We start from the raw sequence: 16875 nt of genomic DNA, 5'->3' as shown, positions 1-16875 counted from the left end.
AGCTATCGGCTGATAAGACCCCCTTTGCTGGCTAGTTTTCCCGACTTTAAAAGTGGAACCACCCTCCCCGATTTCCTTCTATGTATCTGGAATTATGAGGGCTATCAGCGACAGCTTGAATGCCTTAGTGAGATATGATACTCCCATTGGAATAAATTTTTTGTAGCATCATCATACTTATTCCGTCAGGCCCAATGGCTTTGAAGGCTTCCGCCTTCTCGATGGCCACCTGGACCTCACCACCGGTGAAAGCAAGCGGTCCACAATTTTTGGATAATTGTGCAGCCTTCTGATAACACGACGCTTGGCCATTCCACCGAAATATGCACTGTAAATTGCCGGCTAATATATGTCGCGCATTTCTTAGGATCCGATGAGGTAAGGCCATCGAATGCAGTCTTCACTCCGTCGACACGCCTCGTCCGATTGGACAGGGACCTCACGGATGACCAGAGTTTACTCACACTTTTCCTGCAATTACCAGTCAAGCATTACCTTGACTTTCAGAATATAAATTTTTTTTTTAATGTATTTAAAACCAGTAAATGAAAAGGTAAGGATTACAAACGGGGTCACATTTTTCGTTAAAGAAAGTTACAGGATTTCGGCGAGCTCGCAAATCCGAGGATAGCAACTTTATATACGACGAGGGATGTCCACCGAAGAAAAAAATATTCAACCGAAATACGACGAGAATACAAGCTCTAGAGATGCTGTTCAACAGAAATATAGCATGCAAATTATGTCAGAGAGTGTGGCGATGGACGAAGTGAATTACCGTAAGAGGAAGCACAGTTAAATTGTAGCTGTTGCTCAGAACATGCCCAGATTTTAGAGAAAAACGTATCCAACTCCAGGACAAGCACAAAAATAAAGCAGATGATGATCCGACTCACCCACTCAATATTTATTAGCGATATTCCACTGACCGACCACGACGAAATAGAGCTGTCAGAATAATGTGACGGATTAGAATAAACTGCTGCCTCTTTATCGTGCACTTTTTTCCTCCGCTGTTGGAAGAAATGAACCTGGACGGCATCATTGCAGTGAACGAAAAACAGCATTTTGAACTCGGACAAAAATCGCTGAAGAGGTTATAGCGGCAATGAAGAAGACTTATTCAATTCTCATTCCATGAATGTCATCATTGGAGTTCAACGAACAACCATCCCAGACGAAGAGCTTAAGCTACCTTGAAAGACAAGCTTCACTCTGTCGCAATTATAACCGGAATATTATAGCAGGTTAAGTTCCCACTTATTCAGGCTCGAACCCGACGTACCTCTCGACTTGCGCCCTTAACCCCACTCAGTTAACATCCCTTTCCCCTTGGTTCTATAATGGAAACAGCGTGTTTTCTGGGTGTACCGTTAGTTCGGCTATGCGACAACTATTGACAGCCTAGCCGTAGTAGACAGATCTTAATAGTACTTAAACAAGAAGCTGCTTTAAATTTCATACCACAAGAGTTAGACAAGGTACTACGTACATAACTTAGGGTCTATCTCTCGTAATGTAGATACTTTTGGTTTTAGTTAGAAATTCACTGAAAAGAATTTCATAAAATTCACTCTGTGTATTGCCATGCCAAAATCATTCATTGTTCACCACTTTTAAAGTAAATCCCAGCCATTAGCATAATTTTCGTATGCAATACGCGAATGGAAGCATCTTTGTCTTCAAGGCGGTAGAAACTTCCCTAATTACAAATGCAATAATCCGTGCTTAGCATGGCGTGATGACAATGATGGAGATGATGCCTAAAACGAATGAGTGCAAGCAAGTGAAACAGCCAGCTGTGATGCCGGAGGATTGGTGTCGCTGTGAGCAAACGTGTCAGGACTGATAGTTTTAATGTAAACACATGCAATTGTCCGTACATACACCAACAAAGAAGTCAACTAAGAAGCGCGCGCGTGATGTGTGTTAAGGGCGCATTGTATGTATGTAATTACTCGCACCTTAACAAAATGTGCGAAAATGCATGCGGATATGTTGCAATAGACACTAGCTGGCAGGGTAGAGAGGTAAACGCTATGTCTTATTGGAATACGAAATTAACAGGCAACAACGCCACCAGCAACAATAACAAATGCAAACTGCTGTGTGTCATAAATATTTATGCGAGTTTTGGGAACATCCAACAGCAGCGATGTGCCGAAAAACGACTGAAAAGAAAAGCGAGTGCGAGCAACTGAAGCGCAAAACGATAAAGGAAGAAAAGTTGCGCATGCAAACGTAAGACGTTGAAACAACCACTTATATGTACTATGTACATTAGACTGTACCAGAAAAAAAATTCCCTATAAATCTGCAGCAGTTCCTAAACAATATTTTTTTTTTTTTTGGCTGAACGTAAGGGTCCACGGAAAATACAGTCGGATCTTAAAGTATGATACGTCGATGTTCTTGTCGAGGAGACATTTTTTTTTTGTTTCAAAGTTCATTCAGCTCAAGTGTTCCGTTCTAGTACTTACCCACCAGAGCTCAGTTTTTATCACCCAAACGTACCACCCTTATGTCAGTAAATTAACAGGGGCAATTCTGGCAACTGTCTTTCAACTCACCACAGTCTTTCGAAAGAAAAAAGTAAAACAAAAAAAAAAATTGTATTTAAAAAAAGAAAAAATTTAATAAATTTAAAATAAAGCGAAACTATTTTTAAAAACGAAATGAAATTTAAGATACATTTTTTGTATTTTTAAAAGAATAAAATCTAAGAATTAAATTAGTAAAAGAAAAAAATAGTTCTTAATATGTAAAAAAACAAAGTTAAGGATTTTTAAAACAAAATCTAAAAATTAAAAAAAAATTAATTAATTAAAAAAAACAAAAAATTAGATCCTAAAAACGAAATCAAATAATTTTTCTTTCTTTTTATAAATAAATTAAATAAATTTCTAAAAATGAAATGAAATTAAAAAAAATATATATATTATTATTTTTAAACAATAAAACCTAAAAACTATAGGGAGATTTAAGTAAAAAAAAAGAAAAAGGGTTTAATTAAAAAAAAACTTAAATAAGTTCCTAAAAATTAAATGAAATAAAAAAATAATAATATCAACTAAAAATTAATCTAAGAAAAAATTAATTTAAGAAAAAACAATAAGAAATAAGTTTCTAAAGGTTAAATAAAATTAAAAAAATATATTTCTCTTCATAAAAACTAAAAACTAAAAATTAAAAAAAAAAATTAAATAAAAAATTAATAAAATTAAAAAAAGCAAAAATATTTTTAACAACTAAATTAAATTATATATTTTTTTAACAATTGAACCTACAAATTAAGTTAGAAAAAAAGTATACCTACAAAAAATAAAAAATAAAAATGTAAAGCAAAATCTAAAAATCAAAAGAGAATTAAATTAAAAAAGACAAAAAATATAAAAGATCCTAAAAATGAAATGAAATTAAAAATATATAATTTTCTTTTAAAACCCATAAAATCTAAAAATTAATTAAATTAAGTTGACAAAACAGAAAATATAAATGAAATTAGATTCTTGAAATTACATAAATGAAATTAGAAAAATAATAATTTTTAAACAATAAAATCGAAAACTACAGGAAAATTGAACAAAAAATATTTAGTAAATGAAAAAATAAATATAAATATTTTTTTTTCAAAGAAATCGAAAAATTTAAGGAAAATTAAATTAAGAAAAAAAAATTTATTAAAAAAAATAAAAAAATACACAAAATAAGTTTCCAAATATTAAATTAATTTACAAAATATATATTTTTCTTTTTAAAATAATAACATTATAAATTAAAAAAGAATTAAATTAAATTAAATAGAAGTAAAATTGCGCTACGCGGAGGGCTCAAACTCAGATGAAATGACACGCCAGTGTTTAGTTCACTCAACCATTGCATCTGTTGAAGCGGAGTACGGCGACTTTTTTATTGCTAATAAGGAGGTACACTCTAATGTACATATTGTGCTTTGCAAACCAGTAGAATGAGCGGCATTCTGATATGGCAATCACAACGCACTAACCACCCAACGACATCGGCTTTGTGCAACGCATACGTTGCACTTGCGTCTTGCCGTACTTCCGGCCGCTCTATTAGAACTGACAATGAGCCATTGCTACGAGGATGCGTTTTGCGGGCGGGGGGGAGGGGGTCTATTCCACTCCCATCTTCCTCTTCCGCTGCTTCCCTTTGTTTTTGTGTTCTGGTTAGCAGGTAGCTACTTACGGCGGGGGTTGCATTTGCTAGCGAAATGAATGACATGCTCAAGTTGACAGCTGCAGCTACAGCATAAAATGGCATAGATGCAACAACAAAAACGCGAATTCACTATGCGCACCTGACAAGGTAGATACATACATACATATGCAGCTAAGTATGTAACTTACGCTCGAGGTGCTAATGTTGCAGCTGTTCGTACACGCCAAGATTGTCGACGCTGCACACAAGCGCACTTGCATCAACAAACGAACACTCCTACACACACTTGCAGAGGAAAACAAAGCAGCTTTTATGTATGTTTGTAGAAGGAAGTAAACGCCGGTCACAGTGCAACAAAAAACTTGACATGCCACAACAGCAAAAGTTTACGCCTTCAAGTGTGAAACATTTCGTCAGCCATTACCGTTTTTGTTGTTTGTCTGTTTGTCGTCTTTCTTCACGATTTGGTGCACCATTTCTCGTTTTTCTTTCCCCAAAGCTGTTCAACCATTACCTTTAACGTTTGCGAGTTGCGCGAGAATATCTTAAATATTAAGATCTTTCTCTGGCTTTAGTCTCCTTTATTCACATTCGATTGTTGTGCTGCTTAATCTTCTGAGCCTTCGCTTTCGCCCTCGTCTGGGTTGTCGCCACCATCACCAAGTCGCATGCATTGTTCTGTGTTTCTTTAACGGCTCGGCAAAGTTTTCCTTTGTATGCTGCTATTACCATTGTTGTTTTTTGCTTTTGTTGCATTCACCTAACAAGGAAACGGAAATTCCTACACTCGCAGGTGCTGAAAGCTTTCTATAGTGCAACGTGTCTTCACTTCACTTCACTTGGGATTGACATGATGTGAGACATACGGCAAGGGAGATATTTTTCGAATAAACATTAATCGGCGAGATTTATCACTGCTAACTTCTGGGATAGATGAAGTAACTTGAGCTTTGTGTCAAGAAAATTCGGTATCTCATTTTAGGGAACGAGATAACCAACTACTTAAAACTTGTTATTTAATCCGAACCCTCAGTGGGCTGAAATTTCTGAGTAGGAACTTCTAATAAACGCAATACCAAAGGTGATCCTTAGACCAGGTTAGTCCCCATACGAAAGAAAGTTTCCAATTTAATTATCGTAGGAGGTGAAAAAAAGGTCTAGAACCGCTATTGGTCTCGAACCGTCAGGTCTGAGATTCCTAACTACATAAGTTTAACTATTCGGCAGCCTGACGTGAAAAATGTCAATGTATTTAGCTCCGATTGCCTGTAAGGCCACGTCCTCGATTGAAGCCAATGTAAAACCATCAGCTGATTAATTTGGGAGAGTATTTAAATGATCAGGGACACAAACTAAATCTACTTCGAAATGACTACTATGTTAGCACTCCTTAATGGACAGTCGACTGTACGATAAAGTGGCAACTCGCTCGCCTTTGGCGGTGGCGCAAACTACTACTACGTATCACTAACCCTTGCTGAAATCGTTAAAAGATCGAATCGGTTTTAAGAGTCAATAGGTATTGATGTTCCTTATTTACTCCGTTCTTTAGCAACACATTGGTTTTGCATCAATCTGTTTAAGGGTAGCTCTTTGAAACAAAGATAACAATAAGCTGAATAAGAATGACAGAAGCAGCATATGAAGATTCTGGAGGCCCCAACTGCTGCCAAAGTCCGCAGCGTCATAGACAAGGAGCGCATCCTGGAGAAGAGTGTGGAGGCATTGTCAATCTTCTCTTCTTCAGATTCGGAAAAGGACCCATCTCTTGCAGGGGATGTGAGTCGAAAAGCAGCTCGCTGCCAACGACCCTCCAATGACGGAGTTGGTCCTATTTCACAAACCCAGAAGAGGAGGAGAAGGAGGAAGAATCTGGGGGCGAAACGCAAGCAGGAGACAACCTCTTGTGTGGCTGACCGAACTTCTCCTGTCGCTGCATCCAGTAAGAGACCCAGGTCCACGAAGGTTACTCCAGAAACTAGTGGGACCTTGGGGGATGCGCCGACATCGAAATTTGATGGCGAACGCTGCAAGAGAAGAAAAGCTGTGGCGACACTACCAATGCCTCTTCGAGTCATAGTGTCAATCGGTGACAGCGACAGAAGAAGGCGGTATCAGCCAGACAGACCTCTGGCGCCACGAAAACCTTGCCTGAAACCAAGGGTAGAAGTGATGCAAGGGTCGGTCGAGGCCGACCTGCCCCGCTATGCGCTCGTATTTTCAAAACCTGCCAACTATGGCAGGAGGTCTGGAGGCCCGTCCTACTTATTGTGAGTGCGTAAAAGGCCCTCCGTTCATTGCCGTAATCGGGAGAGCGGGTTCGACTCGGCAGATGACTATTGCAGAAACTAAACACTGCAAGAGCCATCTGATCCGGGCCGTCATTGCCTCCGGCTCTGCAGCCAATGCTCGTGAGTATAAGGAGAGAGATGGAGCCATTGCGTTGAAATGCCTCTCCCAAGCTAACTGGGATTGGCTCAAGGTTGTGGTGCAAAGGATGCTGCGCACAGGGAGAATGGGTTTCACTGTTCACAGTGGAGAGTATACCCCCCCTCAGCGGACGTCCTTTCCTGCTTCCGTGCCTAAAATCCAGGGTCTTACACCAAGCACTGGCGTGTCATCTCTAACAAAAAGGGTAGCAACCAGGAAGGTAGAGAAGATGCTACTATGGCTGTGAAGATGAACCAGGGCTCTGTGGATACCTGTGGGTACAGAAATTTTTAGCCTTCCCACAACTTAAATCGACAGATTCAATGCTCTTTTCAAAGGGCTCACACACCTAGGCAGAGGCTGAAAAGTAACACGATCGTGAAAATTCTGCGATTGCCCAGTGGAAAGTTTCGGTGATGTACTGATCTCTACACGTTGTGTTACACATTAAATATCTACTAATTCTGCGCATCTGCTTTTCAATGTAGATATATTTAAGCCTTGTCACTTTATAACACCATTAAAAACTAACATTTTTATAAACCATTTAACAAAAAAAATAAATTTTAATGCCACAACAGAAAGATATACAGCAGAGATAAATTTGAACCACCAGTACACCAACTAATCGCATTGCCGACAGTGCGAAACCATTCCACAGTGGTCAAAAATGGCGTTTTGTGTTCACAATTCACTGGAGCCTTTATTTTTCACTCAATTTGATAATTTTTTTTTTTTTTTTTTAATTAAAGCTAATAAAATTTTCAAGAGAACAGTTGAGCCCAATTTTTGAATTTTTGTTGGTGTATCGTAATTTTTTTAGTGCAAAGTTCAGAAAAAGTAGCAATTTTGATGAAACTCGATTCTCCTATGCCAGTTAATAAATGTTACATAAAAAAAGCTAGTTGAAAAAAATTATACGGTTCTCCGAAAACAAAAAAAAAAATTAAAAAAATAAAATTATTTTTGAATGTTATAAACAAATTTTCACCAAACTATTTTCTTTTGTTTTTGCTTTTTATAAAAATTGTAGTGTGTCCACGAAACGAAAAAAAGTCGCAAAAAAATTTTAAATGTTTTATAAAAAAATTTTCAGAAAAAATTTAAACAAAAATTTTGAGTTTCCACAAAAATGTTGGGTATAAAGTGGAAGTTTGCAAGTGGCTAAGAGTTCGCGTTGATTTTTAATAATAAAACAAACGCTTTTATTTCTCATTTAGCATGCAGAAATGTGCTCGAAATGTTAGCAAAAAAATTATTAAAAATCAACGTAAGCTCTTAGCCACTTGCAAATTGCACCTTATTATAGCAAAATTTAATGATCTATAAAACTGATTACCCAACATTTTTCTAGAAACTGATTTTTGTTTTTTAATTTTGGTAAAAAATTTTCATAAAAAATTAAAATTTTTTTGTGAAATTTTTTTTCGTTTCGTGGGCACCCTACAATTGTTTTCAATTTGTTTTTATTATGTATTATATGTTTCTTCAACATTGCTACTTTTTCTGCACTCTGCACAAAAAAAAATTAATACAAGCAAACAAAAATTCAAAAATCGGGCTCTTGCTAATTTCATTAGCTTTGATTTAAAAAAAAAAAAATAACATTAATTGTGAACACAAAATGCCAATTTTGACCGCTGTGCATCGCAAGTACATAGAAGATGGCTAGCTGTGGAGCAAGCGGTCGAACTGCCGCGCGCGCTGGTGACAAAACTCTGCTGTGCATCAAGAACTTGTAATTCCCCATAGATTTGCTCGTTTTCTTGCAGTAATGTCGCCATTATCCTTTGCTGCTGCACCAAAAAACACAACTCACCGACGCCGCCTTTTGTTTGCTGATGATGTGACGTGCATTCGAGCGTATCCTAGTAGCAAGTTGATCGCAGAGACACGCATTAAGAGAGGGACGAATTAAAGTCAGTACTTTTCAAAGCGCGAATACAATGTGACATTTCACATATCAGCAATGGCAGAAACAGCAAACGGCAACCATCACCGGCATCAACACTGTCAACAGCATCTCCGGTCCGCAGAGGAAGTGCCTGCACCTTGGCAATAGCACCTGTGCTGCTGCTGCACGGCATCCCGCCATTTGCTTTGTCTACACTTAGCTGCTTTAATACTTAAAAGTATTTTCTATTGTTGTTGTTGTTGTGGTTGTTGTTGTTTTGCTGGCTGCATCCGATTGTTGTGCTCTAAGGTAGCCGTGTTATCATTAGAAATGCATGACAATGTCGTTGAAGCGTTATCCTATGCTGTGCGGTGGTGGGTGGACAAAGCTTGCCGCCAAGTAGGAGGTGGCTGTCGGTGGCATTTATTTTGTTGCTTGTTTGCCATTTTGCCGTAAACACAAATTTAGATTAAAGATTGAAACTTTGTTAATGTTGCGCATTACTAGCGCAAAGTAGGATTTTTTTCGCTGCATTTTTGTTGCTGTAATTTGTGTATTTTTCCTTCAATTGTAGGTATGTATGTATGTTTTCGGTTAATGCTATGTTGTAAATGTCAAATGAGCAGCAGACGTAAACGAGCGTTTGGTATATTTATATGCAGTACTCGTTTGATGTTCTGCCAGAAAAGTTGAGCTTCAGTGAGCACAAGCGATTCGCGGGAAGAGCGGATGAAAAGGAATGGAAAAGTTGCAGGAGTAGCTTTAAAGTAGCTGATGTAACTGATGCTCTCCGAATTCCTTAAAATTTTCCAAAAGTAAAGTTTACCATCTGTCCGTAATCTAATTTCATTACTCAACATGCCGAAAGCTATTTTGAACGCCCAACTCCACTGAACTCACCCACCACTGTTCGATTTAAGTATTTCTCTACTTCGCAATTTTGGTAGCATTTTCAAATACCAATTGAAAAATCAATCAAATTATATATTCTGTGCATGATTCACTTCATTTTTCTCGAATCTCTACAAATGTCACCAGTAATTAGAAAAACTTTTTTTACCGGCGTCTGTTGGTTGCTGGCATTGGGCCATCAACTCAATTGCAATGCCTTTCGTAACACACATGCACTTGTATAAATAAAAAAAACATACATACTTACATACATATTTATGCAAATAAATAGGAGGGGACTAACAAAAGTTAGCTGAGGAAACTGAAAATCCGCCAAACGTTGAAAAGCTAAAATGATTAAACCAGTAATGGCCATAGACAGCTTTTACCCTATGCCTGTTTATATAACATTCATTAAAAGCTTAAGAAAGCTCCACTACAATTATGAGTAGATATACCGATGTTAAGTAAGGATACGCGTATCAACTGGATCTCCCGGAAAGCATAGCGAATATCAGCAGCAACGGTCAGAGAAAGCTCTTTCACTGCGCGTGCTCATGAAAAAAGCACACAACTTTTCCATTGCCACTTCGGGAATAAATAGTTCAGGACTATTTCAACATGATTACGTGACTAGTTTCGAACTAATCCGAAATTGTCCCGAACTAGTCGCTAAATTGTTCTGAAGTAGTCATGAAGAGCTTATGAATAAGTCGTGAACTTGCCCAGAAATGATCTCCAAAAAGTTTTCGAATGGTCCCGAAATGGTCTATGATAAGTCCCAACCCGATCCTGAACTAGGCCCAAAATTTCTCAGAACTAGTCGCGTTGTAGTCCTGAACCAGACTCAAAACTATGCCGCAGTAGTCCCAAAATAGTCCTAAACTAGTATCTAAATGGTCCAGAAATAAGCCAGTGAACTAATCCCGAAATGGGCTTGAACAGGTCCCAAAACTGCCCCGAAATTATCACAAACTTGACAGCGACTTCGTCGGACACCTTGAAATCTTAAACGGAAAGGATGCCATCGTAGCCAAAGTCCTGTTCTTAGAGCGAATTGGTCTAATCCTCAGCTTTACGAAGAGTTACAAGGTCATACTTTCCACTCGTGAATATTGAAGCACAATCCCCACGTGTCTGCACGTCGATTCACAAATATGGTATTCCGATGGTTGCAAAACAGCTTACGGGATAGGTGCGGGTGTTTGTGGAGCGCGATTCCGCGCATATCTTCGACTCTCACACCTGCTCTCTGAGAGCAGCACTCTTCAACAAACCGATATATGCGAGCAATGTAACCACATTTCCCGTTCATTAAGTACCGCCGCCGAAGAAGTAATCGGATTTCAGCAAGCCCGAAAAAACAAGTGGTACGATGAGGAGTGTCAAGACGCTGCAGAGAAAAAAGATGCCGCCAACAGGGCCACGCTGCGATCGGGCATAACGCGAGCTATGTGGCACCGCTGTAGAGTACTGAAGAGGGTAGCATATTTGTCGCAATAAGAAGAGAGAGGCCGAAATATGTGAGTGCGAATAGCTTAAAATGGTGGCCGACAGGAAAAACGCACGAACATTTTACCAAAGAGTTAAGCATCTTACGGAAGGTTATATACCAGGGCGAACTCCTGGAAGAACAACAATGGCAACCTAGTGACTGGTGTCCAGAACATACTTAAATTATGGAGGGAACATATTTCTCCCTACTGAAGGGTAGCAGCACTGAAAGTTGTGGAAAGCCCTCATTCGATGATGATGGAGTCGATGTTCTACCACCTGGAGCTGACAGCCTGCCAGTTGAGCTATTCAAGCACGGTGGCGAAAGGCTATTAAGGTGCATGCATTAACTCTTGTGCAGAATATGGTCAGATGAACGCATTCCCGACGACTGCAATTTAAGTGCGCTCTGCCCAATCCACAAGAAAGGCGACCCCGCCATTTGCGTCAACTACCGCAGGAACAGCCTACTAAGCTTAGGTTACAAGATCTTATCGAGCGTATGGTGTAAAAGACTGAAGCCCATCGTCAGAGAACTGATCGGGCCTTATCAGTGTAGCTTTAGACCTGGCAAATTCACCGTGGTTCTGGTATTAGAAATACGCCAAATCTTAGAAAAGACGGGCCAGAAAATAATCGAAACTCACCATCTATTTGTCGAATTCAAAGCAGCTTTCGAAAGCACTCAAAGCAGGAATTTAGCATCCGCGCGAAACTTTTACGGGTGTGTAAAATGACGAAATGAGAAATACCACCAGCTCTGACAAAATTGGAAAGGACCTCTCTGAGCCGTCTGATGTCAAACGAGGTTTCAGACAAGGTGCTTCTCTTTCATGGGATTTCTTTAATCTGATGTTGGAGAAGATAATAAGTGCTGCAGAACTTAACCGCTCTGGAACAATTTGCTGCAAGAGCGTACAATTGGCTGGCGTACGCCGATGACATCGACATCATCGGTAACAAGGACCGCGAAGTCTGTTCTGCCTTTTCCAAGTTGGATAAGGAAGCAAAACGAATGGGCATGGTGGTCAATGAGTATCTCCTGGGCATTCGCGTCTTGGCACGCACGATACTATTGACAGTTATAATTTCGAGAAAGTAGAGAATTTCGTTTACTTGGGAACCAGCATTAACACCTATAATAATGTCAGCATCGAAATTCATGTATGCTTTAAATACGAACTTTTGTTAGTCCCCTTCGTATGATTTGACTTCTTTTTTCCTTACACGGACTATTTCCAGGTCTTTTCCAGGCGACCACTACACAACAAACCGCACCACACCTTCCATCTAACCGTCTGTTGTTCCGATTAATTAGCATTCGTAATTGATGTTTGCAAAAGTTTTGCCTACGATTTCTACATTTCGGACGTTTCAACACAATGTAACCAGCTGACCAATGTTGGTGTGTCTTCGTCCGCTTTTGGTGGCTGGATGATGCTGTGAATACCGCTAGTCGTCGTCATCACCATTGTCGTCGTTCTCATCATGGTCGTCCATTCGCAATTGTTGGTTGCCCTTTTTTGCGTGTGGACACACGCTGCGGCTATGTTTCGTGTTTGGACGTATTTCATAGTACTCATGTTGTTATTGTAGTTGTAGTTGTTGCAGTGGAAGTTTTGCATTTGTGGCCACTACTTACGCTGCTGGCTGGATAGCTGGCTGTTTTATATGTTTTCAGGCCATTGAACGTGCCAGCCTACATCAGTTTGGTGGTACGTGACTTTGGAGTGAATTACTTTTGCTTTGATTTAATGTAATTAAAAAATTTTTAGACAAATTTTAAAAAACTCTACACACACACAGTTGCATACATAAATACTAACTAACTCAAATGAGAAATTGAAAAAAGCAAGGCGAGAAGGAAGTGTGGCAAGCAGTGCTATGGAGACGAATTAATGCATATGTATGTATGTATATATGTATGTATGTATGTATGTGCAACATATTTAACAGAAGTAGTCAGACTAAAAGTAAGGATATTTTTTTTCTTTCGTAGCATCATGAAATATTTAATTTGGTCTGAGCAAAACCCTTTTCGTCAATCAATTCCTGTTGATAATCTTAGTTATTATACGAACTAAAATACTTAAATACATTAATTTACCATACATATATTTCCAAATATTTTCATATTTTTACAGATATATGCTAAAAAAGCACACCGCCAGTCATATTGCTTTGCCGTCGGCAACTCGTGAAAGTGTTTGCACCAACGAAGGCTGCAGATATGTGGCAGCAAATCCCACTTTACTGCGCATTCATGCCGCATCGCATGCCAAGGAGCAGCTAAAATGCAAGGAGTCATCATGCAACTATCAAGGCAAAAGTGTTCTGCATTTAAAGAGGTGAGTACTTAAGGCTCAGTAATTGTACAATATTTCTTAAATTGAAGATTCAAACCTGCATCGCCAAAAATAATTGCGGCTTTCCGCCGAAATTGCAAAATGTAGTATATTTCAAAATTTTATTCCAAAATATTTCGAAAAATTATTACAATTTACGTGAGCTGGACCGATTTGAAAATACCTCCAAAGATGGAATTTTTTTGTGAATAAAAATAATTTCTTAAATGATTTTCTGAAAAAAATCCCCTTAGATAACAAAACAGCTTCAGCTTAAAACAATTTTTTCAACGGAATCATAATAATAAGATTTTTGATGCTGTTTTTTAGACTTTTTTCAAAGATTGATTTAAGAAAAACTTGATTAACTGCACTAAAACTATACCAATTTAGACTTATGAGAGGTATTTTCTCAATCTTTTTATTTATTTAAAAATAAACTCATTCACATCCCAATTTTATACTCCAAAGTAAATCAGCACTCACAAAAGAATTCAAAATTACTCAGTACTCACAATAGAACTCGAAAGTACTCAGTACTCACAAAAGAACTCGAAAGTACTCAGTACTCACAAAAGAACTCGAAAGTACTCAGAACTTAAAAAACAAGGAAAGTATTCAGTACTTAAAAGTACTCTGTTCATATTTCATCACTTTGGTACATGCACTCAGGATAGATTCAAAGTACTCAGTATTAACTGATGAATGAGATACTTAAAAGTACTGAGTTTTATTTATATTTACCGGTATTCAGAAATGATTGTACTCAATTTGAAGTTTCAATAGTTTTCAAGTACATAAAATACTTGTATCCAGTAAAGTTTGCCATTAATTTTGAGAGATTTCTATCTACACTAAGTATGGAAATCTTACCAACATGTGTATATTTAAAGAAAGTACTCAGTACTCACAAAAATACCCGATCCCTAAAAGTATCGATACTAAAGAACTCGATCCTAAAAAGAACTCGATCCTTCCCAACACTATTTTTTCCTCCGTGGTGATTCTTTCCTTTAGAAATTGAACATCCGAGTTCGCTTTATGTAGCACAAAAACTGAGAATGTTGGCTGACTTAAAGTCAGAAAAAGAAAATTTAAAAAGTATTTGTTGAAGAATTGTATGCGCGCCTGGGCCAGGGCGGGACTGTGGCAGATATAGCGACACAAATCGTTGGTTGCATATTCCAACTTCTTTCCATGCGTGCCCTTGCAGTAGTGTTCGATTATTTTCCGGACTACTAAACTGTGAGAAGAGCGGTCCAGTCGAGTGATAGCTTTATATCACGTTAAATAAACTTTTGTCTGGTGGTAAGGCAAGTGCATTCCACAGCCCACCGGGAAGGTATTTACCTCCTCGATAAGTTTAACCTTTAGTCTGTGTTTGCAGGAGGTTAAAGGTATGACCTCGTCCTAGCAGAATTTACCGTGAATATTTTCTTTCAATTTCTTACCAACTCGTCGGCCATGCAGCTTCCAGGAATATCCCTTCTTCTTTATAACGTCGGCCACCAGACGATGATGCCGTAGAAGAGAATGTGCTAAGTAAATGCGCTATATTCCAAATGTTTTTTGCTTTTAATCGTTTACAGGCGGTTACAATCGTCTATGTTGGTGGGCGGCGGTTGACCTCCTAGGACGATGTTGTCGGTTCGGATGCTGATACTCGTCCTGACTGCATGGGTGTGTACATTGTTGTTTACAAGGAAGTACCTTGTCTTGATATCGTCCATCTTTGGCCATATTTTTCAAGCAGTAAAAATGCACGCTGATGATACCAGGTGGCCCTGGCTGGTTTTTGTTAAGATGTACATCTGTATAGTTAGGCGCTGACCCTCCTATTCTTCCGTTATCCAATGCTTCATACGAATTGGTTGGGTTCGATAAGTTGCACCCAATTTGGAAACTACATATATTACTGTTAGAAAATTTTCCTTCGGGCTCCACTAAGGAGTTCAAAGGTACGGGTTAACTTCTCCCTCGCCCACAATGCGATATAGCTATCCCAAAAAAATTATGGACAATTGACGAAACTTCTTCGCGGTTGAGCACACGTGCCCTCTATTGAGATGATTATGACTACTCCGTTAGATACTCTGAGCAACCTGATTTTGGAGCTATTCGAAAGATGTATGTCTTTTCTTATGAAAGGATTGCCAAAGAGACTGGTCTGCCTAAGGCTCTGTACCCTACCGCCCTAGTTCTTACCGCGCTCGAAGTTTATCCCCTCGGTAATTGCGAGTCTCAAAAAAGACCAATTGAGTTCGCAAAATGGTTCCAGACCCACAAGGACACAAAGAATTTCTCGCTGCCAAGTGTTAAAGGGCGTCAACAAATCCTTGACGAGCATGGATGTGGTTATCTAATTGGATAGGGCCCTGAGGGTCGCTATGTTAACTGAAATGGTAACTACATATAAATGAGCTTTTAAACTCCTTTTTAAGGTTATGTATGGCTTGAAATTGAAAGCAACTCGAACAGAGCAGACTGTTTGCCGTCTGTCCATTGCAATAAATATAAAGTCTACTGCCAGATATTCGATGTATAAACCTGCCATCCAGGTGAGGGGATTAATTTGCCAAGACTTCGGGATCTCCCATTTTGATCTTAGATTTAACTTATCTGATTTGATCCTAGCTAGTGATGCGCAGTCCCACACCAGATGCTCTACGGTTTTTTCTTGGCCTGGTAGGTTACGACAAGAAGTGTTGTGTTCCAGTCCCAGTCTTGAGACAAGAGTACCCATGGCCCAGTGTCATGTGAAAATAGCAGTTAGCCGAGAGAGAAGCTTCCTGTCTGATGATAACTGCAGACAGGTTTGCGCAGTAGGTGGGCCAAAATCTATTATGGACGCTGCTGGATTGTAGGTTTCTTCATTGTCAGCGCTGAGACAAGCGGCCTTTGATGTACATAGCTCAGAGGTACAATAATAGCCTCTTCTGCCGCTGAGATATCCACAGCCGGCCCGTTTTTGGCTAGCACGTCGACCATTTCGTCGACCCCAGAGAGACCAACGTAAGGAAGCAAGGCATTCTCTTATGAGCCTAATATTCGTGGAAGTGTGGTCCAATATTGCGTTTGGTGCCTTTGGACCAATGCCCTAGAGATATATGCATAGGCAGTAAGGCTGGGATAATTGGAATATTCCAATATTTGATTTAATAATTCGAATATCCGGATAGAGAAGAAATATTAACCGGATATTCGGATTGTAATAGAGAAGGGATACTAACCGGATAACCGGATTTTATCCATATACAGGAATATCCGAATAGGCAGCAGTATCTACAGCCCCCCTGGTTGCCTAAGAAGGCGCACTAGGCAACTTCTTTAGACTCGAGAGCAGATTGTTGGGCGGACTACCTAAAAAGGATACTTGAATTTCGCACTGCGTTCCCACTAAACTGCGTCCATATCTACATCGGTAGGGCAAGGACCAAGATATGTATATCAGAGCTATTCACTTTCTACATTCGCACTTTGCAATTAAAGAGATTATGGGAATGAAATTTTTTTCAAAATAATGAAAATCGACGCTTCGTGTTTCTATCATTGCTTACTCATAAAATGTATGCTCATGTGTAGGTACATACATATGTATAGTATGCCTTCATGAAGCCAATCACTCCATTGACTGCTCAA

General features: G+C 39.0%; 1 protein-coding gene across 1 annotated transcript in view; it reads left to right on the top strand.

Moving 5' to 3' along the window:
- Positions 1-13239, top strand: part of LOC118735699 (zinc finger protein 546) — a gene marked incomplete at its 3' end in the record, with an annotated part of 29505 nt that extends 16266 nt beyond the window's left edge. The window contains 1 exon segment of the mRNA XM_036465620.1: positions 13036-13239. Coding sequence (XP_036321513.1) covers positions 13036-13239 — 204 coding nt within the window.
- Between the last annotated feature and the right edge of the window lie 3636 nt (positions 13240-16875).

This window comes from Rhagoletis pomonella, unplaced genomic scaffold, assembly GCF_013731165.1.
Source record: "Rhagoletis pomonella isolate Grant_MI unplaced genomic scaffold, Rhpom_1.0 Rhpom_scaffold_00003, whole genome shotgun sequence".
NCBI lineage: Eukaryota > Metazoa > Arthropoda > Insecta > Diptera > Tephritidae > Rhagoletis > Rhagoletis pomonella.
Note: the sequence above shows the minus strand (reverse complement) of the source record. Positions and strands in the feature narration are given on the sequence as shown.